This window comes from Danio rerio, chromosome 16, assembly GCF_049306965.1.
Source record: "Danio rerio strain Tuebingen ecotype United States chromosome 16, GRCz12tu, whole genome shotgun sequence".
In the NCBI taxonomy this organism is placed as follows: domain Eukaryota; kingdom Metazoa; phylum Chordata; class Actinopteri; order Cypriniformes; family Danionidae; genus Danio; species Danio rerio.
The window spans coordinates 42,681,009-42,707,561 of record NC_133191.1 but is presented as its reverse complement, the minus strand read 5'-3'; the positions used below and the strand labels follow the sequence as shown (position 1 = coordinate 42,707,561).

The window sequence follows — 26,553 nt, the reverse complement described above, 5'->3', positions numbered from 1 at the left end:
AGCCACACATCTTTTAATTTCATCATTTTTTCTGGCAACAAATCAATAACTGAATCTGACAAATCTTTCTTGAAGTGTATGAATCACCTACTAATCTAAAACATGAACCATTATTACTGCCTCATTTAGCTCTACACCAGGCACATACAGTTACATCACCAATCTGTTATTTAACCTTCCAGCAGCTCTCTCGCTGTTCCTGTTTGTGACTTCAATGCATAAAGAAAAATGTTTCACCTCTCCGCTACCTCACTTCCTCACTCCAGAGCCGGTTTCCTGAAAGTCGATACAATATTTCCACAGCCTGTTTCTTAATAATAAATAACAGCACAACGCTGCAAGTGTTTCATAAAACCCTTTATTTCCTTAAATACCGAAGACAAGACATTCATGTAGTATGGCGTACGTGTGCAGTTTGAAAGCTCAGGTTGTTCAACAGTGGCCTTTTATAAATATTTGCACATAGGAACTCTATTAAATGAAAGCACATTCAATGGGCCACTTTACAGGCAGCAGCAGCATTCTTCTCTACTATATTCCGAGACCAGTTAAACATGTAACAGCTATATACAGGAATATAACAAACAACCTGACTCCTTACAGTAGTTTTACACACTCCTGGTTGTAATTACTTGCTTATTTTACATTAAACTTTGGAGAACTTGAAGCTCAAGTAAAGTGTATTTTACAGAACACACATATAAAGACAAGCTACAAACCAAATTAGAAAAAGATCCAAAACCCCAAAAAATTAGAATTTGATGAAAACGGGAAGATACACAACCTGACTAAAGTCTTGTCCTCGATCTCAGTTGTAGAAGCAACAATTAATAACTTGACTTCTAGTTGATCATTTGGAAAAGTGGCAGGTCAATTTTTCTGATGAATCATCTGTTGAACTGCATCTTAATGATCTTAAATACTGCAGAAGACCTACTTGAACCTGCATGGACCCAAGATTCTTGTAGAATTCAGTCAAGTTTGGTGAAGGAAAAATCATGGTTTGGGGTTACATTCAGGATTTGGGGTGTGCAAGAGATCTGCAGAGTAGATGGCAACATCAACAGCCTGAGGTATCAAGACATTTGTGCTGCTCATTACAGTACGAACCACAGGAGAGGGCAAATTCTTCAGCAGGATAGTGCTCCTCATACTTCAGCATCCACATCCAAGTTCCTGAAAGCAAAGAAGGCTATGGTGCTCCAGAATTAGCCAGCCCAGTCACCAGGTATAAACATTATTGAGCATGTCTAAGGGTAAGATGGAGGAGGCATTGAAAATGAATCTAAAGAATCTTGATGAACTCTGGGAGTCCTGCATAAACGCTTTCTTTGCCATTCCAGAGGACTTTATTATTAAGTTATCTGAGTCACTGTAGAGATGTATGGATGTAGTCCTCCAAGCTCATGGGAGTCACACACAATATTAGTTCTGTTTCCACTGCACCTTTATATTCTATACTGTACATTATTTCTGTTAACTGACAAGACTTTTGGCTAAGCAAAGTCAGACCTTATGGTCTTAATTAATCAAAAATCAAGACGATCAAATGGGGTATGTGCCGAAGCATGCTAATAGGACTTTTAATTTGCCATTAACCTGGGTTAAGCGCTTCCGGCGAATTGAATGGCAATGCAAAATCCAGTGCGTTAAAGGTCTGTTTTCTTTAAAAATCAGTGATCTCCACTATCTGAGTGATATCCGATTGTACAAGAAGCACTGCATTAAATTACATTCCCCCCGCCATATCTTTATAATATGAGCATTTATTTTATCCCAGTATATTCAATGGAGCTTCTGTGTTAGCCTGCCGATTCTGACTGGTGCGTGCGAGTAAACGGCTTTTTGTCTCGTTTTACGCTTGAGCAACTAAATAAATGTTAAAGTTTATTTAACTGAATGTATTTTAATGACAATACAACATCGATGCTTAATAAGGAACCGTATAAAATGAGAAAAAGTTCACAATAACAGGTATATATACAGGCTCGGCATATACCCTATTCTATTTTGGTAAAATCAGCATAATCTAGAGGCTTTAGCCCTTTATATAAGCCACTTCTGATACCAAATGATCAACTAGAAGTCAAGTTATTATTTGTTGTTCGTAAAACTTAGATAGGCAACAAGACTTTAGTCAGGTAGTGTAGTAGTTTGAAAACTTGGTCACACTTTACAGTAAGGTTTCATTAGGTAAATCCTTAACTAATGTGAACTAATACAATGTTTAGTAATCAAAGTTCAACATTTTCTAATGCATTATTAACATCCAAATTCATGCTTGTTAGAATTAGCTAATGAACTGTGTAACAATGAACTAGGCATGGGACGATAACCGTTTTCAAGTTTGGAAAAGTCAAGGTTTAAAAAGAATTTTCTGTAAAACTATTCCTAAGATACATGTTTTTTTATTCACTTTTTTGTTTTTTAGGACAGCAGTATCTGCAGCAGAAAAGATATCTGAAGATGTCATTTCACAATGTAAAGAAATCAGTGTTTTTTGGATCTAATAAAGACGGCACAAGTTAATAACTCATTTGAATTATTTAGTCTGACATGTTTACTGCTCCAAATTATTTTAAAAGTTTTTAAAATAAAATCTTTTGAGTTTAAAAGGGAAACAAGTTTTTGTTTTTTACTCAGACATTTAAAAAGAATATGTTTTAGAGCAGTCATTACAATACTGTGATACTGTGATATTTTTATCCAAGGTTATCATAGTCAGAATCTTATACTGGCCCATGCCTACAATGAACAACTGTATAACTGTACAAGAACACCATTAAAGTCAGTTGAATGGTCTGTTGGAGTCAAAATGACACCTATCGAGGGATCAACAATGCTATCTGTCTAGGGCAAATAGCCCTAGTCTACTCACGCTCATGCCATCAGGCAAGCATTAGTGAAGCCTAAGGATCAAATCAGCGCAGTTTCGTGAAAAGTTTCGTTTTTATCCAGTCATTAGAAGACTTAAATACGACCATATTTTAAATATTATTGAGTAGCTAGTATGTAATTTTAAATTAATAAATAGTTAAATTAGAATAAGATGTTAATATTATAACTAGAAAAGTAAAGGTCAGAGACAAACTTTATAGTGGCTTGAGAATGTATGCCAATAGCAGTTTTCATAATGGAAGTGAATGGAACAGTTGCTAGGGTGCCGTAAGTGGTTGCTAGAGTATGACTAGTAAGTTGAAAGGTCAGTGATTGGCAGATTCGAAGTCTGAGTTAAATGAGCCCAACCTTAAGTCTGTATGACAATCTGGCGCAAAGATATGAAGTCATAAAGTTTGGTTCAATGTTAAGTCAATGGGACTTTAAGATTTTCCAGATCAGTTTTCGGTAAACCGTAAGTCGGATCAGTTGGAAAAGATATAGAAACTCAAGTCAGTCCAGTTTGGAGGCTTGTAGTAAGTTTGGTGGTTGTAGTATGAACGATCTAGGAGGAGATGAATAAGAAATGAGTCTCAGAAGAAGAAGTTTATATAGTATAACAGTATGTTGGCTTTCTCAAGCCATCATGATTATAAAAGCAAACTCTGCAATAGTTATTAAAGTACTCATTTATTCCCTTCTGTGATTTAAAAAAAAATTAGGTTACATTATAATTATAAAAAAAATGATAAAGGCTTATTTATTATGTTAGGTTTTATGGTGTTTGATGTTTAAGTTCTTGTTGGGTCTGATGCAACGTAATTTAGTTCTGCATTATAATTTATTGTGATGTTTTGAATGAAAAAAATAAAGCAAACTGAAATTGATTTTCTTGAACTAACATGAAGAAACACTGTAATAAATGTAATGTTGATTGTTTAGTCATGTTAGTAAATGCTTTAACTAATACAACCTTATTGTAAAGTGTTACCAAAACTTGAAACCAATAATGATTCATTTGGATTTTAAATGATTCAGCTTTTCATAAGAGTATACTTACAGTGACATTTACTAATAATTTAGTGCAAATAATTAAAAAAGAGCCATGAAACAAAACAATGAAACCTTATTTTAAATAATATATACCCTTAATCTGGGAACATTCACCGCAAGTTTTGTATATATTTAGTGAAAATGTGTGTTCAGCGTCTCATTCTTGAAGATCATATCTTTTAGGAAAGGTCAGGGCTCTATAATAAAGTCATTTTCTAAGTTCTGGGCAAACAGTGGAGGATTGTGTGTGTTTTTGTGTAACAGTTTAAAGGCTTGAGATCTCTCCTGACACACACAGCTGCACACAGCTCTCTGAAGGACAACACTGGCTGTTTTGTATTTCCTCAAAGAGTGCTGTCTGTTAGGAAACTGTGTTTCTGTCATTTGCCCTAAAGCTTTGACCATTGACCTCAGGCTGTTCTGAATCCCACATGTATGTGACCTGTACAGTATAAACACCAGCGATCTCGCTCCATCAGCAACACCTTCACCTGTTCAGCTGCGTATCATACCTGCACGACAACAATAGAAAACAAGGAATCAGATGCATGGGGAACTCTTTAAAGAGATAGTTCAGAAAAAAGGGAACATTCTGACATCATTTACACAAAAGAAAATATGTTGAAGAAAGCTGGAAACCTGGAAGTCTTGACATCCATAGTATTTGTTTTTCAAGTCAATTACAGGTTTTCAGCATTCTTCAAATCATCTTCTTTTGTATTCAAAAGTGTAAAGAAACTCATAAATGTTTGAAACAAGAGGAGGGAGATTAAATGATGAAGTGATTTCCAATTTTGGGTGAACTATCTCTTTACGTAAATTATTTACAGAACAGTGTTATAACCAACTTTTATAACTGGCAAGCAATATAATAACGAATAATTAAACTTCACTGTATTATTAAAAATGAAAAAATATTGGCTTTATTCATATTTATTCTTATTCATTCATTCATTTTCTTTTTCATCTTAGTCCCTTTACTTATCTGGGTTCGCCACATAGGAATGAATTGCCAACTAATCCAGCATATGTTTTTCGCAGCAGATGCCCTTCCAGCTGCACTGGAAAACACCCATACACTCTCATTCACACTCATACACTACAGACAATTTAGCTTACCCAATTCACCTATAGCGCATGTCTTTGGACTTGTGGGAGACACTGGAGCACCCGGAGGAAACCCACACAAACACTTGGAGAACATGCAAACTCCACACAGAAATGCCAACTGGCCCAGCCAAGCTTGTACCAGCGACCTTTTTGCTGTGAGGCGACATCGCTACCCACTGTGCCACCGCAGAACATAGCTGTATATAATATAAATATATAATGCTTTTGACCAGCAGGTGTTCTTAGAATTTGGTGTTTTGTACACTTTGAACCAGTAAATAATTTTGTTAAGCAATCAGTTCTGTTGTTTTGAGGTTTTGGAAAGCTTTGTTTCTCCCACACATTTCTTTTACGAGTTTAAGAGATAACAGAAAATCATGGAAAGCCTAGTTGAGGGTGAGTAAATCATTTTCATTTTCAGTGAACCAACCTTTTCCCTCACTCACTCACATTCCTTTGGCTTATTAAATGCTTTATCAGGGGTTGCCACAGAGGAATGAACCTCCAATTACTCTGGCAAATGTTTTATGCAGCGGATGCTCTTCCAGTCACAACCCAGCACTGAGCGGACACTAAGTCGTAAATCCCCAGTGCATGGAAACATTCACACACTTCCATTCACACATTAAAGCCAATTTAGTTTCTCCAGTTCACCTACACCACATAGGGTCTGTAGCACCCTGAGGGAAAGCACAGGGAGAACCTGCAAACTTCACACAGAAATGACCCTACCAACCCTTAAATATCAAAACAACTGATTGCAAATTTTAGTGAATGCAACCTTACAGTAAAGTGTTATTTTTAAATATTTCACCTCTATAAGTTGAGATTTCAGTCACAGTTAAAGTCAGAATTATTAGCCCTCCTGAATTATTAGCTAATAATTTTGTCTTCAACTGCACATATATATATATAGTGTGTGATGGCGGTGTGGCCACTCACTCTCTGATGCAGTCTGGGATTTGCAGCTGCTCCACAGGAACAAACTCTGCCAGTTCCTGCAGGCTGTGGATGAAGCGCATCTTCCTGCTGAACTTCTCACTGCCACAGAGAGATAGAGAGAGAGAGAAAGAGAGAGAGACAGAGAATGTGAACTTCAAAAAGCCTTCATAACAAAAAAAACAACAAAAATGTTCAGTCAATCAGCACAGTGTCGACCAAGTAACACCAAAAAAACAATCCTAAAACAAGAGATTTGTGCTGACCTGATGAAGGGTTTGATGACAGTGATGAGCGCTCTAACATACCAGGCCGGATGAACCACAAACAGCCCTTTCAGATCTTTCCTTAACCTGTAGAGGATTCACAGAAAGCTAAATCAGTCTGAAGCATCACATGCACACAACAACATTTAGTTTCAGATATCTGGTTTGGAGTCAGCTTCTCTGGATTGATGATGACACACAAGAGCAATCGCTGACTGGCACAGCACCACCCTGACCCGTTTGAAGCCATGAGGGCGTTGAATCATGGGACACGGACAGACTTGGAGTTGAAGAAGATTTGTTTAAACACTTCCTAGTCAAAAATGCTTTATAGTTTTTTTAAGGAATGGTAATGCTTAAAGACATTACACTTAATGCTATACAAAAGATAAGATTGAGTGTGTAGTGTTAATATCATCACAATAATACTCTTAATAATATCATAAGTTAATAAAACTATCATCTTTAAACATTTAGGAAGGATCCCCAATACATCTTATGCTAATATGTAAACAAAAATGACACAAGCTGACATCTCAAAATCTCTCAAACTCACTTAATAAATAAATATTTTGATTGATTTTGATTTTATTTTTTGATTTATTTATTTTGACTTTTTTTTTTCTTCAAATAAAATTAAAATTAAAGTGCCTTAGTGCAATCTCAAGGTTTCAGAGCAGTCTGTGTGTTTCTATGAACATTATGCTGAAAGAAATCTGAAAGAGCGGATCTCAGGGGTTTTCCTGTAGATTGAGCGACATTCACACAGACTTCTGTCAGTTATTTCTCCTCTTTGCTTCAGTGAAGTCATGCCTGACACTGTTTGTTTGTGTTGTTGTCTGTTGCTGTCTGTAGAGTCAGCAGTGTATGACTGTCTGCGGAGGAAACTTCACTGCATGACGCAATGGAGAAAAACAGGAATGACAAATCAGGCCTTTCAAGAGCATCCCGCACTCCTTCAGTTCCACATTTCCTAAACCGATCTCACATGATAAGCTGACCTTGAATTCCCCGAGCGCACAAACACTTTTATGAGAATGGCCTTCACCTCAATGTGAGAAGAAGACACTTCCATTTAATATGATTTTCCATTGGTTCTTCAATCATAATAGTAATAATAATAATAATAATAAAACTTTTAAGATCCCGATCACTGCCGGATTTGTTTTGGAGTAATGGTAATAATGACTACATTTGCTATCCTTTACACAATTGAAAATGTCTACATAAACACACTGTGATTTACATTTTTTAAAGATAACTTTTTCGTCTATTACAGCCGCGTTGGCCTTGGAGAGTTATGATAAACCTCAAGAAACTAATTCCCATTGAAGTATGCAATCTATAACTGTCTAAATATAGCAAGAACAACAGAAAAACATGACAGCTGAGAGCAGGTCAGAGGTTATCTGAGGAATGTCTGATAACAAGGCACTCTATGAACAAGTCCGCAGCATTCCTATCGTATTTCATACGAGGGGCATTAAGAAAGAGAGTAGAGGTGGTGCTCATGTCCAAAAGGAACTAAAGATAAGGGAGAGCAACACAGAGCTTAAACACAGACGCCCTCTTCTGGAACTGATGGAAATTTACACTGCAGACTGTGTGTGTTATTATAAAAACACCATTATTACGACATATTCTTCATTCATTTTCCATTGGCTTAATCACTATATTAATCAGGGGTCACCACAGTGGAATGAACTGTCAACTTATCCAGCATATGTTTTACACAGCGGATGCCATTTCAGCTGCAACCCAGTACTAGGAAACATCCATACACACTCATTCACACACATACATTGTGGCCTATTTAGTTTATTCAATTCTCCTGTACCGCATGTTTTTGGACTATGGGGGAAACCAGAGCACCCGGAGCAATTGACCCAGCTAGGAATCGAACCAGCGACCTTCTTGCTGTGAGGTGACAGTGCTAACCAATGAGCCACTGTGTGTGACATATTATTAGTTTAAAACCAGTTTTCTCTTTGAACTTAATTAGTACAAAACTGACTAGATTTTACACGTGTATTGATTGCTATTTTGAACTCTCTCAAAAAAGCCTGAAAATAATGAAATATATAACATTTAAATTAGTGCTGGGCAAAAACTTGTCTCATTAAAGATGCATCAAGTAACATCTCATCCGATATAAAAGTTTGTTTTGACATAATTAAAGTGTGAGTGTGTGCTACTGTGTATATTTATTATGTATTTATTAATACATACATGCATGCAAATATTTGAGAAAATGTTTAATTATATTTAGATATAAAATATGTATGTATATTATACTAATTATATATTATTCTGAATTGTTTTGTATAATTTTGTTTCTATGCATGCGTGTGTATAACATATACATAATTAATATATTTAATACACACATCTTTTATTTTGTATGTGATTAATCACGATTAATCTTTGCCCAGGACTGATTTAAATATTTTGTTTCTATATATATAACCATAAACTTTTTAATTGTTGTTTTTATTGTTTATTTGAATTGTGTTTTTGTTTCGTTATTGATTTAATTTGGTTGTGCTGTTCACAATGCTTCATGGGATTGTAGTCATTTCCCTCAATGAAGCAGTTAAGAACAATCTTTTGTCTAACTTTCATATACTTCATTGCATCATATCAAAGTTTGTGATATTATTAATCTTGCAGCTAACAACACTTTCACAAAGTTTAATTAAGTTCAGTTTCATTTATTCATCCATTTTCCTTAGACTTAGCCCCTTATTTATCAGGGGTTGTCCTTCCTGCTGCAACCCAGTACTGGGAAAAACCATTACACTCTCACACTCAGTCACACACATACACTATGGCCAATTTAGTTAATTTATTTAACTATACTGCATGTCTTTGGACTGTGGGGGAAACCGGAGCACGTGGAGGATACCCACGCGAAACATGCAAACTCCACATGGAAATGCCAACTGGCTTGAACCGGTGACCTTCTTGCTGTGAGGTGACAGTGCTACCCACTGAGCCACTGTGCCACCCTGAGCTTAGTTTAGTAACATTAAATCAAATTAAATATATAAATTAAATGATTACTGTAATAATTATTATTTATAAATTAAGTTAAATATTATACAAAAACAGAATTAGTGCAGCTACAAAAGTACTACAGCAGTGGTAACAACAGCAAAAAGCTGTTTAAAATAAAATAAATGATTCAAATAAATAATAAAATCAAATAAAATTCTACAGGCTGTCTCAAAAGTAAATATTTGAACATAAAGACAATTCCCCATAAACAATTACATTCTGTTGATTCCAAAGGCACAGCATGTAATTTTCACCACTAGAGGGCACAAATAAAAATGTAGTTTGAGAAGTCAGTGACAGAATGTGGAATCATGCATTTAAACTTTCTCCACCAATCATTTCTGTTGACCACAACGTAAAGAAATTTAATACTGACCAATAATATCACTATTTGGGCGGGCACGGTGGCTCAGTAGAAAGCATTTTCACCTCACAGCTTGAGGGTCGCTGGATAAAGTCCCGGCTGGGTCAGTTGGCATTTCTGTGTAGAGTTTGCATGTTCTCCATGTGTTTGCGTGGGTTTCCTCCAAGTGCTCCAATTTCCCCCAAAGTCCAAAGACATGCGCTATAGGTGAATTGGATTGACTAAATTGGTCATAGTGTATGAAGGGACGGACTGGGCTAAAATACAGCCCTGGCACAGTAGCCACACCAGCCCACATTATCACATCGACAAAGCCCCACCAACGGACACACACATTCACTACTTATATTGGTGTACAGATGGGGCAATTATATAAGCAGTACCATATATAATAGATATTTAAACATTTAATGTATGTGACTGGAGCAAAGTTAATTTTATGCTTTTGGCAGCGTCTGTTTTTAGAGCCCTTATTTGCTTTCTCTGAGCTTTTTGGCACTATCTCTGACAATTAGCACTTATTTTGTTTGACATTCTTGCCAGATTCTAATTACGTCCGCGTAACCTCAGATTGGGTCGGTCCATCTCAAAACCAGCCAGCCGTCATGGTTTAGGCCAAATGCTTAACATTTAATATTATTATTATTACTATTATCATCATCATCATCATATTCACATTTTGCAAGAGATAAAATCTGCCAGCATGTAAAAACAATACATATATAAAAAAAAAAAACTGAACGGCCCACATTTAAAAAATGGTCCGGCCCTTCTGCCATTTGCCAGAATTGCCAGATGGCCAATCCGCCCTTCTGTATGAGTGTGTGTGTGTGTTTGTGAAGGTGTTTCCCAGTACTGGGTAGTAACCAGAAGGACATCCGCTGCCTAAAACATATACCGGAATAGTTGGTGGTTCATTCCGCTGTGGTGACCCCTGATAAATAAGGGACTGAGCCAAATTAAAATGAATGAATAGCACTAAATAAAAATAGACATCAGATCCAAGAGAATAAAATCTCACCATGGATATTTTGCATTTCCCAGATATGTTTGTTTATCATTGTCTTTGAGCATGAAACTGTTAATAGGCTCATAAATCACATAACCTTTAGTACGACTCACCTTCTGTCAATGGACATGTAACACTGTCGCAGCCACTTAATGCCAGGCATCTTATTGCGAGGAGCCATTCCACACAGATACACCAAAATGTAATTCTCAGACACCATCAAGTCCAGTGTGCCAATGATGTACCTAAACCCAAAGAAACCATAAATAAGCATTTACCCAAAAATGAACAATCTCCAATTAATATCTGCAGAGAAACCCATTTTACCTGAACAGGTTGTCCATCACATACTCATAGTGTTCTGTTGTGTTTTCTGGAAGGTAGCAGGAGGTAAACATGATGATGGCCGTCGATCCGTCTCCATAGTACCCTACAAAAGATGGTCAAGTTTAGTGTGTAATTCTCCGCAATTTAAGCTAAATTTAAGCTAAAACTCACCTCCGTGTGAGAGTACTTGGAGGTATGGCTCCAAAACACTCATGTTGACTTGATAGTCTTGTCCGCCAATATGGAAATGCCTCCATCGTCGGCCATAATCGTCTACTTGATCCAACTCCAAGTGTCCCATCTCTGCGTGCTCTAATAAACTGGGTTTTCTGATCGATGCTTTACCCATGCGTGGAAGATCATCTGCAATGGCCACAGTAAGGCAGTGATTCAATGGTTTCCTCAAGGAAATTATAAATATTTTGAGCAATAGGCAATTGATCAAAATAAATGATCCAATAGCCTAGTGCAGGAGTGTTCAAACTCAGTCCTGGAGGGCCGCTGTCCTGCAGATTTTAGCTCCAACTTGCCTCAACAGTCAACATACCTCCAAGAATATTTATAGAAAGCCTAGTAAGAGCTTTATTAGCCAGCCCAGGTGTGTCTGATTGGGGTTGGAAATAAACTTTGCAGGACACCGACCCTCTAGGACCAAGTTTGGACATCCCTGGCCTAGTGGTTAAGTGCGCCGACATATTGCAACATGGTGCTCACAGTGATCTGAGTTTTATTCCCGGCTCGAGTTCTTTTGCTAACCCTTTCCCTCTCTCTGCTCCCAAATATTTCCTGTCAATTCTCTGCTCTATTCTATCCATTAAAGGTTAAAACAACCTAAAATAATTATAAATTAATAAATAAATGATCTTAAAGTCTGCATGAACTGGAAGCTGGGATCATTTTTTTCTCCTTATTGTGACGCAGGTCCTAGAGAAATGGAATGTAAATGAGAAAACAGTGGGCGTGGCTTGTTTGTTCTACTGCAAGCTGATTGGATGCAGCAAAGTAGGCATTTCATTCAGAAATATCAGGAAAGGAAAGATCTCTCAGAAATATTCTGCACTATTAGACTATTACAACTCTTCACTGGGATCACTTGAAAATGTGTGGCGAAGAGATTTGGAATACAATTTTATTGAGGATCAGTGGGAGATTGCATCTGACCTCACTTTATTTGAACAAAACATACCGCAATGTACCATCCAGGTGTCAGATGTAAAACCTATTCAGGATCAATCATGCATAGTTTTGGGAATGCAAAACGCTAAGAGTTTTCTGGAAAATAGTACCGGACTTCACAGCCACTGCTTTGCAAACTCCAACACACAAGACTATACCTCTTTGGTACGTAATTGAATAAGACACTTGATTGGCATCATTTCCTAATCTGACAAAAAATGCATTTTGCTCTACTGGAACCAACAACAGCCTCCAACATTTGAACTATTCATACAACTCTTGAGTGAAACAATGCAATTGAAATTATGAACATACATACTACCTAAGAATCAAAGGGAATGTCTTTCAAAAAATATAGATGCCTCTAATGAACCTCTGACTCTCTGACCACCTCTGATGTATTTTCATAATAGGTTTTTAACCAATCACAGCAGAACTTTATTCATTTATTAGGTTTTTTGTATTCTCTATTGTTTTATGACTTTTGTTACCACTCTTGTGTTTATTGCTATCCTTGTTTAAAATGTCCTTTTTTGTTTTGTTTGTATGCTCATTAAAACCAATAAGCAAGAAATAGTAAATAAAAAGAAATTCACAGAATTTCAACCTAACAGACACCGCCTCCTCACCATTTCTGTTTGTTGTCAAAACTGACAGTTGGAGGGGCGTGGCTAATTATCTTAGCCATGGCCAATACATCAGACAAACATAGGTCCCTATCATAAACCCTGTGCAAAAAGGGGCAAGATGCTTTTGCCGCAATTTGTTGCTATTTTCAGACCAGTGCAACCTAATTTTCATGTTTTGCAACACAATGTTTAAATAGCAAATCCAATTCAGTTTATTTATGAAATTTGCTTTTGTATAATTTTATTATTATTATTAGCAGTATTATATATTTTATGCATATTTATATTTGTTTTAATAAAAACAAGTTTAGATTTGTTCACCTGTCAGGTTTTTGAGATTTATGCATCACCATATGGGGCATAAGAATAAGACATGTGTTTGGATATAACTTTTTTGACCACACTTCGTTATTATTGTTCATTTATTAGTTTGCTGGAAATTAGAACTGAATTTAACACTTAACAAACAAAATTAAATATGTATGCTAAAGGGTGTCTTCAGTGGATAGTGAACAACACTTTTTCCTTATTCACGAAAGTAAAGGAGTAAAGAGTAAAGAGACTGAGAAAGTAAAGAGGCTGAATGGAGGAGACTCATTCTTTATCCTCGTGCTGCAGATGGTCTGTTTAACGGTTTTCCCGCTAGTGAAGCACTCAGTTTTTCCTCTTACAAAGTCTGCCATGTAAATAGCAACTGACTCTTAAAGGGAATGGGACGTGAGACTCTGACTGGTTTAATGCACGTTATTTTCAAAACACACCCATAACTCATTAAGAGAATAAGCACAACCCTGTTAGACCATACGACAGGGCACAGAGCGTAGTTTTCCGTCCTTAAAATAGCAAAAGTGGATTCACACATGCACTTAATGCCTTTGCATCGTGCGCTTTAGATATCGCGCCTAGATCATCAAAATAGAGCCTCTAATCTGAGAATTTAACTAAAAACAAACAGGAGGATTTCAAGTTTAGATTACAAGGGCAAAATATATTTTTTCTTATTGACATGCACTTGAATTGTTCACCACAAAACTAGCAATGTGTGCAAACAAAATCAATATGGTTAGTTTTTAATTAATTTGTACTTTAATACCTTCCCATTCCAAGTCATGCATGCTTTCTGGAAAGTTGTAGGACTCGCTATCTGAGGGCGTTTCTAAGGCCTCCAGGTTAATGTCCATGTCTAGGTCGTCATCAGGAGACGGTGAAAGGGCAGAAGCTTCAAACTCATCCGATTTCAGGCTCCGGTCAGTAGAGGTTTTATCCAGTGTTAGACTCAGAGTCGGTGCCACTAGTCGCTTCTTTCTGACTGTATTACCCGTAAGGGCCAGGCTGGTGGGAGGGACTAGAGAAAAAGAAGAAATGAAATGTATTTACTGTATATGGGTTGTTATATGTTGAATTGTAAATACAGTATATGTTGAAATGGGGCTTGAAGCATCAAAACAAATGATGGTATAAAAGCTTTAATTTTTTTTTTGCCTTGAGAAATAGTTATGCTTATTATAATGCATTTTACTATGATTTACAGAAGAAGTCTAGTATTATATAAAGTCACTTTTGTATATTTATTTTGCGGTGACACCGAAATACGATGACTGTTCAAAATCGCATATTTTCATACTTTATAATACGATAAAAACAGTGTGCAAACCAAGTAGTATGTCCGAATTCATAGTATTCTAAAATTAGTATGCAAGAAGTACCCGGATGACTTACTACTTCCGGTGAGATTCTAAAGTGTGTATCCCATGTAGTTATGCTATCCCATGATGCCCCATGAGAGAATTCAGGAATGAGAGTAAAGTGATGCAACTGACGCGGGTAGGTCACGTGATCATGACAAAATGACGAATGTAGTACATCTGAGTTCCAATCATACTGCTCACATTCATACTGTATAGAACGTACTTTTCTAATGGTTAAGTAGTATATTTAAATTTAAATGCCGTACCTACTAAGTAGTAGGCGATTTCGAACGCAGCCAATGTCTCTTCCCAAAAGTTTGTAGTCAGTAAGTTTTGAAAGATTTCTCTTTGGATAAAAGAGTCCGTTAACTGATTAATTGTAAATGAGAAAGTAATAAATAATGTTCTTCGGTAAGGACATTAAACTAACTAAAAGTAAAAAAATAAATAAATAATTTAAAAAATCTTTTATAATTGAAATTAATGCTGTTGTTTGTTCTTTAAATAATCTTGAAAAAATCCTTAACTCAAAATTTTACTTGACAACAGGCCAGGATAACAAATGTTTTATATTGTTGTAATTGAAAAACTCCTCTGAAGTTAAAACATCTGTATTGTGTTGTCTAAAAATAGTTCTGAATAAATCTGAATAAAAAATAAATCTGTAAGTCTGAAAAGCTTTTTGTTAGTTTACGCAAAAAACATTAAAAAATTGTAATTTTGAAGGAATATCATCAGCAGTTTTACAATTTAAAACTAAATTTCTGGATATGTAAATAGACTGACTGATATATAGATAATTAGATATTTTGACCAGTAATTAAATGGAGAAATGTGCTTACCAGGCTTTTTCCCCTCTGCTCCAGCACTTTCCTCTTCATCACCAGGACTATGTGTGTCCTCTGGAAGTGGTCTACCAAAATAACAATATTTAATCTCATTAGTACTGACTGACTGATTAGGTGAATGCATTTGTTAGCTCAGAATACCTTGGAAACTCCTCATCCTGCCATTCCTCCCGGAGTTCCATATCAGGGATGAAGTCTGATGTCCTGCTGTTTTCAGTGTGCCTGTGAGAATAAATAAAATAAATGTAAATCTCACATTTTCATATTAATTATTAGGAATTAATTTCCAGCCAGGACAACTTTTCAATATTTTGCAAACAAAATTAATTTTTTTTGTTCTAATTATACAACAGGTCACAACAAGATTAGTGTATGGAACATTTTAGAACTAGACATTTTCAAATTTTGCAATTGAATTGTTGAAAAAGACTGACTTAGCCTTTGAAATTCTATTTTTATGACTGATAATATTTGCACTCAAGTCTATCGTTTTTACCTCATGCAATGATTTTGGCAGCAAAATAAAACATTCAAAAGCATTATTTTTCTTTGCTAACCCCATTTACATTTAAATTGCAATTTATTTGTAAAATAAATCAGATTAGTTACTACGATTATTAGCATCAACCCACTAGTTGCACTGGTTCTGGGAGTATTTTTCACATATTTAAAAAAAAATAAATAAATAAAATACATTTATTTATATAGTTAGTTTTTTAGTTTATTATGTAGAATTATTGCAAATTTAGATAGATAGATAGATAGATAGATAGATAGATAGATAGATAGATAGATAGATAGATAGATAGATAGATAGATAGATAGATAGATAGATAGATAGATAGATAGATAGATAGATAGATAGATAGATAGATAGATAGATAGATAGATAGATAGATAGATAGATAGATAGATAGATAGATAGATAGATAGATAGATAGATAGATAGATAGATAGATAGATAGATAGATAGATAGATAGATAGATAGATAGATAGATAGATATTGTGGTAAACTGCACATAGAAACAGGGTTGTGCAAACCTGAAACCTCGCTAACGCCCAGCACATCGATCTTACCTGGACATATGTAAATAATGACAATGTAAACATACTGAACTCACCTTTTTTTACAAAACAAGTACGTCCAAAAAACTATCCGCTTCTTCGTTTACCAAAAGAATAAGTATTGCTTGAGTACATTACAACTTAAACTAAGCTGTTATTTGGTTAAACAGGCAACTGATGTATAACTTCGTTATAAACCTGTACTACGACAAGGGCGACTCTACCTCAGCAGAGCAAAGCACCTTCATACCATACACAGAGTTCAGCCAATCACAGTGCGCCTCACATGATGACGCATCCTCCGCACCTGAGAGAGCTTGTTCAACGCCCCGCCCACAACACTGCTGATGTACACGGCCAGTGTCAGCAGAAAAACAAAACAAAACAAAACATTTCTGTGCAGGATTAGCTTCATCGGCGTCAATAAAACATTATTAACAAGTCAGTTTAGCTTCCGGTAAAACTACCATCCTTCTCATTAGTTTAGTCATCAGATTAGAGCTCAATAGTAAACTGAGTGTACATAAAAGCTAGAAAACTCAAGTCTAATCTCTGTTAATCTTTTTGGTGGTGATCACAGGACTTTTCGTAAGAATGATTGATTTTTTTCAGTTGTAATAAGGTAGCCTATTCAAGTAGAAACATATTTAACATTTTTGTGTGTTACATCTCTTATTTAGTAATGTAAGTCCATTGTTGGACTCTGTATTGCCTTCAGATCTACCTCATTTTATTTTATTTTAGTGAGATGTGCAGCATACTGATGTTGATCCAGAGTGACACGAGTCAGCGAAAGAGTGAGCATTACACATTTTCTGATATCTATGATGTAAATCTTTTGTTCCAGCACACTGAACTGAGATCTAATGGAATTGTCGAGGTTTAAAAAAAACAAACCGATTGCGAGGATTTAAGCTTTGTGACCTTTTTCTTTACTCTGCTATAATTATCATTACAAGATGAGAAAACTGTGGTCATTAATAAATGTAAATCTTCAGCAACAATTTTCAGGTAGGCTCTGGCATGTAAATTATGCTGCAAATGTGCTCAAAGTTGTACCAAGAAAACATTCCCTCACCATTACATCTGCATTGTGAACCACTGAAGGCAGGATGAATCCATACTTTTGTTCATGGCAAATTTAGATCTGAACCTTCTAATAACGTGACATTAACCAATACTCATAAGACCAAGCTATTACTTTAAATATTAAATTGTCCAATTGCAAGCCCATGTAAACTAGCTTCAGAGCCTTGTTTTAGCTGATAGGAGTGCCAATGACGTTCTCTTCTTCTGCTGCTGTAGCTCATTTGTTTTAAGGTTGGACATGGATGTGTTGTGTGTTCACAGATGCTCCTCTGCGTTAGACTGCTAGTTTGAATCACAGTTGTCTTTTTATCAGCTTAAATTACTCTGCCTTTCTCTGACCTCTGTTATATTTTACTCACAACTTCTGCTTATTGCGTATTTTCTCTTTGTCAAACCATTAACTGTAAACCCTGGAGATAATTATTTGTAGATCCCAGTAGATCAGCAGTTTCTGAAATACATTCAATGTCACTTAAAATGCTAGTTCAATCAAAATGACAATTCTGTTATTAATTACTCACCAACCGTCATGCTGTTCCAATCACCTGAGAAATTTAATTCATCTTCAGAACATTAATTAAGACATTTTAGATAAAAACCCAGAGCTCCCTCATCCTAGACAGCAAAGGTCCCGAGATATTTAAAGTCCAGGAAAGGAACCAAAATCATTTCATGTGACTGTAATCAGAAAAAAACAACTGTAAATATGACTTTGTTCACCTATATCTTCTCTTCCACATCAGGTTGTCAGTGTGTCTGTTTACTATGGACAATATGACGTATTGCTATTATTGTCAGCAGCGCAACACACACGTGTCTTACTGCCCGTAGTAAATGCACACCCTGATCTGGTGGAAGATATTAGTGAACAGAGTCGTTTTAAAGTTTTTTTGTTTTTTTTGGAGCTTTATATGATTACAGGTGAAACACTGTGAAGTGATGTGATGTGATGTGGAACGATTTTTGTTCCTGTCCTGGCCTGTGAACATCTCTGGGCTATATTTGCAGGATGAGAGAGCTCTCTCATTTCATCTACAATATCTTAATTTGTGTTCTGAAGATGAACAAAGATCTCAGGGGATCTGAATGACATGAAGGTGAGAATACGAATAACAAAATTTTCATTTGTGTGAACTAACCTACTGAATATCCATTCAGATCTTTCTAGAGCACATCCCTAATGCACTGAGCTTCTGCCATGTGATTGGCTGATTAGATGTTTGTAATGAACAGTTGAACAGTGGCAGGTGACTGTACATCAGGGGTGTCCAAGTCCTGTCCTGTATAGCCACAGCCTTGCACAATTTAGCTTCGACCATATCTAAACACACCTGCAAAAACGAATTAAGTCTTTCAAGCTTGTTTGAAACTTAAAGGCAGGGTTGGAACTACTGTAAAATCTTCAGGGCTGTGGCTGAAAATTTGCAATTTTCAAATTTTGTGATTCACTTTCAATTTTGTGATTCATATTTTTATTTTTCCCTGTTTATTTATGCTTTTGGATTGCATTATAGGACATTGATCTTACTTTCAACAACTTTTAACCTTGAGAATTTTGAAAAAAGTGGCTTTTATTTAGATTTTTAAGTTTAAAATTATATATTCCCTGGGATGGTGTTACGGTAAGAGCTTGTAATAAACCGCCAGTACATTTTCTGTTGATTTATTTTTTTCTATATTATTTATTATACATCATGTAATTTCAAACTACTAAAATGTCAATAAAAGTCACTTTATTAAACTGTAGAGTTGAATTGTCAACATCAAAAGTCGACAGAGCAGAGATAAAGGTGCTTTAGTGCAATTCACAACTGTAAATAAATGGAAAACTTTTCTGACTTACAAAAGATAGAAACTGTTAGTTAACCGATATTTTTACAGTGTAGAAGGGATACAGATGCAGCGGAAGTTAAAATTTACATTGAATAAATTACCCATTAGTTGTACGTTATCGATGTGTAATCCCACCCCAAGCCTACCCCTCACAGCAATGTAAAAACAGTAATTATAACACAAATTTGTATTAATTTACCCAGTAAATTGTATTTTATTAATATCTACCTCCTACAGTGATGTAAAAACAGTAATTATAATGAAAAATGTTTATATTATTTTTTTAAATTACCCATTAAATTTTATTTTATTAATGCCTACCCCTACTCTAAACCCAACCCTATCCTAATGTAAAAACAGTAATTGTTGTACAGTAATTGTATTGTATTGTATTAACCCTCCTGTCATGCTCAACTCCAGCTCAACCCCTTACTTTAGTGTTCCTGGTCAAAATCGACCTGTTCATTTTCTTTGCTTTTAAATTAGCACAAAACAACATTCTTTAGCTGTGAACAATGTCACAAAGTAGCGTTTAACATGAATTTATAGAGTTAGACATAAAATAAGTGCAGTGGAAAGAGTTGGGGTGGTGTACAGTATATGGGGATGTTTTTTTTCTGATGAGTGAATATAATCTGGATAGATACCCATTCATTTCCTAAGGCAGTAAATTTTGGTAACACTCAAAATGTAATAAGAGAGGCGATTATTGCTTGTATATGTTCAAATGCATACAGTTGAAACCAGAAGTTTACATACACTCTAAAAAAAAGAACATAACCATTTAAAAAAAAATGTCTGACGGTAAATCATACTAAACATTTAATATCTTAGGTTCGTTAGGATTACCTAAATCATTTCCATTTGCTAAATGCCAGAATAATGAGTTTTTTTTTTTTGTTGAAAATTTTTAAAATAATTTCTGGACAGTTTAAAGTTTACATACATTTCCTAGTTGTTGTTTTTTTTAGCTTTGCTAACTGTATAACCTTTGTCAAATGTTTTGGGAATACTTCCACAAGCTTCTCACTATAGTTTGAAGGAATTTTGGCCCTTTCCTCCTGACAGAATTGATGTAACTGAGTCAGATTTGTAGGCTGTTTTGCTCGCACAAGCTTTTTTTTAACTCTGCCCACAAATTTTCTATAGGATTGAGATCATTTAACTAATCTGGCAGTATGCTTAGGGTCATGGTCTGTTTGGAAGACCCAATTGTGGCCAAGTTTTAATTTCCTGGCTGATGTCTTGAGATGTTGCTTCAGTATTTCTACAAAATGTTCTTTCTTCATGATTCCATCTATGCTGTGAAGTGGACCAGTCCCTCCTGCAGCAAAACAGCCCCACAACATGACGCTGCCGCCCCCATACTTCACAGTTGAGGTGGTGTTCCAAAGCTTGTAAGCTTTCCCCTTTGTCCTTCAAATGTAACACTGGTCATTATGGCCAAACAGTTCAAACTTAGTTCCATCAGAACACAGGACATTTCTCCAAAAATGTGTCTTTTTCCTCAGTGTAATTTAGCAAATTGTAATCTGGCTTTTTTTTTTTTTAATTCTGGCTTGTTGATTTTCCCATGTTGTCACACAAGAAAGCAGTGTGTTTGAGGTTTTCCTTAAATACTATTCTACAGTTGTGCCTCCAATTAACTCAAATGTTGTCAATTAGCCAATCAGAAACTTCTAAATCCTTGACATCATCATCTGAGCTTTTTCAGGGGCATAATAAAATTACTGTATGTAAACTTGACCTTCAAGAAAAGCTATAACAGTTTCTCAAAAACTGTAGTATAGAGAATATCATAAGGCCTTGAGGCAATCAGATGTAAAGCACAATATTCAAGACTGTTTGAAGCCGAAAACAACTGGAAGGTTAACTTATGGCTCCAGCTGTAACCCTTATAGAATTTATCGTGGCCTTCCAGAGATCCGGCTCCAATAGATGAATACTTCTGACTACCATAGTGTTGTGTGTATGTATATATCTATATCTATATATATATATATTGGGGATGTAACGGTATCAGAATTTCACGGTACGGTAATACCTCGGTATGAATGGCACGGTACAGTATTTATTGAATCATTTACAGGAAAAACAAAACTAATGAAAATACTCCAAAAAAGTGCCAAAAGTGTCAATGACATACAAATTAGCCATCTATCTGTAAGCTTTGAAACAGGAACTTCAACTTTTCAATTTTAATAACAAAAAATTTTGTTAGTATTGTTAAAAACTCATCACATTCAACATTTAATCACTCACTCACTCATTTAGATAGAGATGGATTTAAAGGAAAATTATCATATAAATATAATCTGGTAAAAGCTGGTATCTCTGGGCATTTACAATGTCCTCTGCAACAGAAAAAAACTCATTTAGGACTGAGGTTTCTGGGAAAGAGATATGACTTGGCCCAGGCTGACAGCAGTGGGTAACATTGTGCATTGTCTTTCCCCCACTTGAGAGAACAAGCCATGAGTGAGATAGAGGTCTCTTTGCGGTACAAGTCAATGTCTGCATCAATCTGAACAGTGTGCTGTGTTTCTGCAGTCCCCATAACTTTTATTAGTCGTATTCCCCAACTTGCAGGCACGTGCACACATAGGGCTCAACCTGTGCAGTGCACATGCTCTTTTTAGTCTTGGATAGAAAGTGCCCTTCCAAAATGATCAAAAGTGCCCCCGCAACACAACACACCCTCCGTCCCGACCTTCAGTAGGCGCGCGACAACACCGCTCTTGAGTATGCGCGCTCAACCCCCCGAAAACCGAAATGCTTCCACACATCCGATTTAAAACCCGCTTTAGTTTCGATCATTTCCAGCTCTTTTTCATCTCCTCTACTAGCAGCACACTCCATTTCCGCATTACTGGATCTGTAGCGACAACAGACCGCAAAGGATGATGGCCACGCCTGGGCTGATGGGAATTGTAGTTTCCGCTACCCCTCGTTCGCTTCATTCGCCTGAGCAAATTTTCTCAGAAGACCTATAGTTTTATCGAGTCATGCGACTAGGGTAATATTGAAAAAAATTGCTTTTGCGGTATGACGGTATTTACAATACCGTTACATCCCTAATATATATATATATATATATATATATATATATATATATATATATATATATATATATATATATATATATATATATATATTTGTATGTATGTATGTGTGTGTGTGTGTGTGTGTGTGTGTGTGTGTGTGTGTGTGTGTGTGTGTGTGTATAATTTATTTATTTAATTTTTTTAGGAATACTGAACAAATCAGTTCCCATGTGTACAGACCATGTCAAACATACAGCAAACCCAAACATCAAATTGGCTCCTGTCTCCACCCTCTTCACGTCAGTACCATCCAGTTTGTGGTAATTACACGTGGCATAAATGACCAGAAAATCGAGTTTTGTTTTCAGCTGATTCCGGGCAGGTGATGCTGTCAGCAACATGACTGCTACTACCTGTTTCTGTCTGTACTATCAGGCTCATTCAGACCTCCATGCCATTGTTTTCACTTCAAACCTGTGACCTTTATGCAAACACTATACACTATTGTCCAGCAAGATTGCTCACAGATTATAAATCATTTCAGGACTGTGCTGAAACACAAGAGGCTGGCTGACGCAATATGATAATATTGTATGGCATTAATTGACACATTATGTCAATGCATCATCAAAACACTGATCTGAAGAAGTGTTGTCATTACCGAGACAGTATCTGATATGTTTATTAAGACATATGTAGGGTATTTTGAGGACACAATGTGCCAGACAACATGATATCTCCATTGGAAAACATGAAGGTGTGGACTGTTTCAGCAATTGTTCTTGATGCAACTCTTGGAAGATTTAGTAATGTGGAAAGCCTTGTCCCAGCATGTCATCTGCTCTTTCTGTAATTTACTGCATTAAGGATTTATTCGATTTAAGTCAGATCGCACATAAACACTGAGGGTTTTATGACACTAAGTTTCTTGCATTCTCTTCTTGTCGGGACATGAACTTGGAATTTGGTATGGAAATTAACAAGTCAAAAGAGCCATTCTGTGGATTATGGCAGTGGTTTTATTGGAGAAAAGCTTCGTACAGTCTCCATTTACACTCTTAGATAGCTAAAAATAAATGACAATAATAAAGAGCTTTTGAAGTGGTGCCTTTGGAAATCAGATTTTAAGGATGGGAGTAAAATTAATTTCCCCTTAAAACATTATGAATACTTACTAAGGTACAGTTTTCAGAGAGTTTGTGCTAAATCTGTGAAATGTATTTTGTTGTAAAGTTGTGTCATGTTTTTACACCTATACAAATGTTTTTTTGTGCGGATAAAAACATATATATCGAGACAAATATATTGAAAACATATATATTTAAAAAGAATTCAATATTCCTATTATTACTTTTAAAAACATTTTGTAAAACCACTATAATGCAATATTTATTATTAATATTTATTATTATTATTATTTATTAACTATAACTATAAAATTGCACATATATGCACACGTATATATAAATATATATGTATATGTATGTATATATATATATATATATATATATATATATATATATATATATATATATATATATATATATATATATATATATATATATATATATATGTATGTATGTATGTATGTATATATGTGTGTGTGTGTGAGTGTATACATACATATATATATATATATATATATATATATATATATATATATATATATATATACATACATTATATATACACACATATATATATATATTTAACAGCATGAAACATTCTTATAAATACCTATAAAACGAATCAGAAATTTATGATTATTTTTTTTATTAATTATTGCAATTTCTATAAGAATTTACTATTCGTATCAACATTGAAACCCTTATCATAAATACATTTTTCCATTTACATGACCCTTTTTAGTTCATAACAGCTCTAAAACCCTTGACATTGAAAACAATCTGAAGCATTTGTGTAAGCTCATGACACCTCTGAAAACTTCATTATTATATAGCATTCTAACATTTTTCTATTTCTATGATCATTTTAGTGCATAATAACAGTTGCGAAATCCCTATTGTTGTAAAGTTTTCAAGCTTTTCTATTTAAATGAACTTTTTTGTTGTTGTTTATCTCATAACAGCTATAAATCCTTTATTGTAAAATCTGGTCATTTTTATTCATGTGTATTTGCATTTTCAGCAGCTGTGAAATCATTATTGTCTGTCAGAGTACAGCATGTAAGTGTTGATAACTTTGTGGTTATCAGCCCTCAAATATGAGCCAAGAAGATTGACAAAAGTGCAGGAAATCAGTTCAACGGCAACTTCCTTTTTCTAAAATCCTCTTTCTAAACAAACAGACACAGAAGTGGCAGAAGGGTTTCTCTCATGTCCAACACCACGACCAGACTTTACAAGTCATACATTAGTCTCTGATTCAACCAGCGCATTTAAGGTTCATACAGTACGAGCTTTTATAATCTAAAAGATGACAAAGCTGTCAGTTTAACTTTAACACTCCATATGTGAGCATGTTAATGTTACAGTGCTAAACTTTTGACTTACCCATTTTGCATGTACGCTTCCCTCTGGTCTGAGTAAGTCCCCATGGCAGAAAGTGTGTGAATCAGAAAAGCATTAATTGAAGTGAAGCGCTGACCATGACCTGAGCTGTTTCACTGGCAGACTCTTCTCTTGCGTGTTGTGTGTGTGTGTGTGTGTGTTTGTTAGGGAACTCACCCTGACTGTCACGACAGGTTTTTCAACATTTCTGACTTCTGCTGACTGAATTGTCTTTCTCCCATTGGCTCGGTGGCTTGCAGCACTTCTGCTCCCCCACAGGGAAGGCTGGGAAGGTGGAGGAAGATGACACACAAAAAAACAAAACACTTCATGGTCCTAATACCCTGGAGGTTACACCACTCTTTTTGTGATTTATTTTTTGATTAGGAATAGAAGGTGTCTTCATCAAATTAGATTTAAAAAAAAGTGAACATAGAAAACATACGAAATGTCTAAATATTATAAATAACTTTTGTGGAGAGTCAAAAATATGAGAGAAATAACATTCTGTTGTTATTCAAGAAAGAAGGCTTATTTACATCAAATAAAAGATTTATTCTGTGTTATGGAGAAAAACATGGATTTTCTGGATCTTTTATGTGTGGGCTTGAGTGAAATGTTTTATTCCATAAAAGCTCTGGCAAAATTTCATTCAACTTTCTAATACAAATGTTGTCATTTAAGGCTTTTTTTTTAAAGAAAACTGAACAAATCTGTTGAGATAAACAAACATTTGCATATGTTGTGATTAAAAACCATGGCTTTATTAAATATTACTAAATAACAATTTATTAATTTTATTAATTGTTTATTAAATATTATTGTTATTTTTTTTGTTAAGAAAAAATATCAGTAGTTTGCGGAACTTTTTTTTTTACTCAATTTAGTTCACTTGCATACATTTATAAAAGACGAATTCAAAATGAACACAAATGTGATAACTACACTGTAAAACCAAAAAAGTTTAGGTAGCAACCATTTGAGGAAACCGACTGCAACAAACTATTTATTTAAGTTCAAAAACTAATCCTCATGGGTACTATGAACTTAATATATTTGAGTAGAAGAAGCAATTTGAGCACAAAACCCGATAAATGAAGAGAACTCAAACCAACTAGTACCACAAGTACTGTCAAACTCAATAAGTTAAGGCAACTCAAACTGTTTGAGGAAACTGATTGCTGCAAACCATTCGAGTTAAAAACTAATCTATACGAGTACTGTGAACTTGCCCCATTTAAGTTGAAGTAATGAGATATTTAATTAACTCATTACTTTCAACTCTGAGGTTAGAATTCTCTTTAAATGAGTAGAATTAACTATCAGTCAATTTTAAGTTAACTACACACATTTCATTTGATAACGTTGACTGTTGGGTTTTACAGTGTATAATCACAAATCCAGAAAAACTGATTAATTTCTGTCATAAATGTGACAGAAGTCTAAAAAATTATCAAACAACTTTTTTTTAAAAATTTGATCGATTAAAAATGTCACTTTTTGTTTGATTTAAAGGACATTGACATTTGTTTTGTGGCTGCATCCAATTAGATTTACAAAAAGTGATTTTAGGTACACAGAAAACGAACATCTTTTGTGAAAATGCCAAAACATGGGTGAAAGTGTTCTGTTGTTATTCAAAGAAACAGACTTGTTTACATCAAATGA

General features: G+C 35.2%; 1 protein-coding gene across 5 annotated transcripts; it reads right to left on the bottom strand.

Moving 5' to 3' along the window:
* Window positions 1-342: 342 nt before the first annotated feature.
* bnipl (BCL2 interacting protein like) lies at window positions 343-25,155 on the bottom strand. 5 transcript variants are annotated; one of them, XR_012391294.1, is made up of 11 exons: window positions 24,889-25,018; window positions 15,485-15,565; window positions 15,338-15,408; window positions 13,901-14,152; window positions 11,174-11,365; window positions 11,003-11,105; window positions 10,789-10,920; window positions 6,246-6,332; window positions 5,983-6,081; window positions 2,133-4,442; window positions 343-842 (listed from the first exon to the last, which is right to left on the bottom strand). XR_012391294.1 is itself a non-coding variant. In XM_005158197.6 (10 exons), the coding sequence occupies exons 2-10, from the start codon at window positions 15,523-15,525 to the stop codon at window positions 4,418-4,420; spliced, it is 1,002 nt and encodes a 333-aa protein (XP_005158254.1). In that variant the 5' UTR covers window positions 15,526-15,565; window positions 25,063-25,155; the 3' UTR covers window positions 343-4,417. The 5 variants fall into 5 exon arrangements, 3 of the variants coding, with proteins under 3 accessions (XP_005158254.1, XP_009290801.1, NP_001121866.1); XR_012391295.1 differs by lacking the exon at window positions 24,889-25,018 and adding an exon at window positions 16,466-16,631; XM_005158197.6 differs by lacking the exon at window positions 24,889-25,018 and adding an exon at window positions 25,063-25,155 and having other exon boundaries at window positions 343-4,442.
* Window positions 25,156-26,553: the final 1,398 nt, after the last annotated feature.

Coding starts and splice junctions, on each gene's coding strand:
- bnipl (NM_001128394.1), bottom strand. CDS start 24,932: ATGGGGACTTACTCAGACCAGAGGGAAGCGTACATGCAAAATGG. Junction 11,106..11,173: donor CCAAGTACTCTCACACGGAG/GTGAGTTTTAGC, acceptor CATCTTTTGTAG/GGTACTATGGAGACGGATCG. Junction 10,921..11,002: donor GTGATGGACAACCTGTTCAG/GTAAAATGGGTT, acceptor CTTTGGGTTTAG/GTACATCATTGGCACACTGG.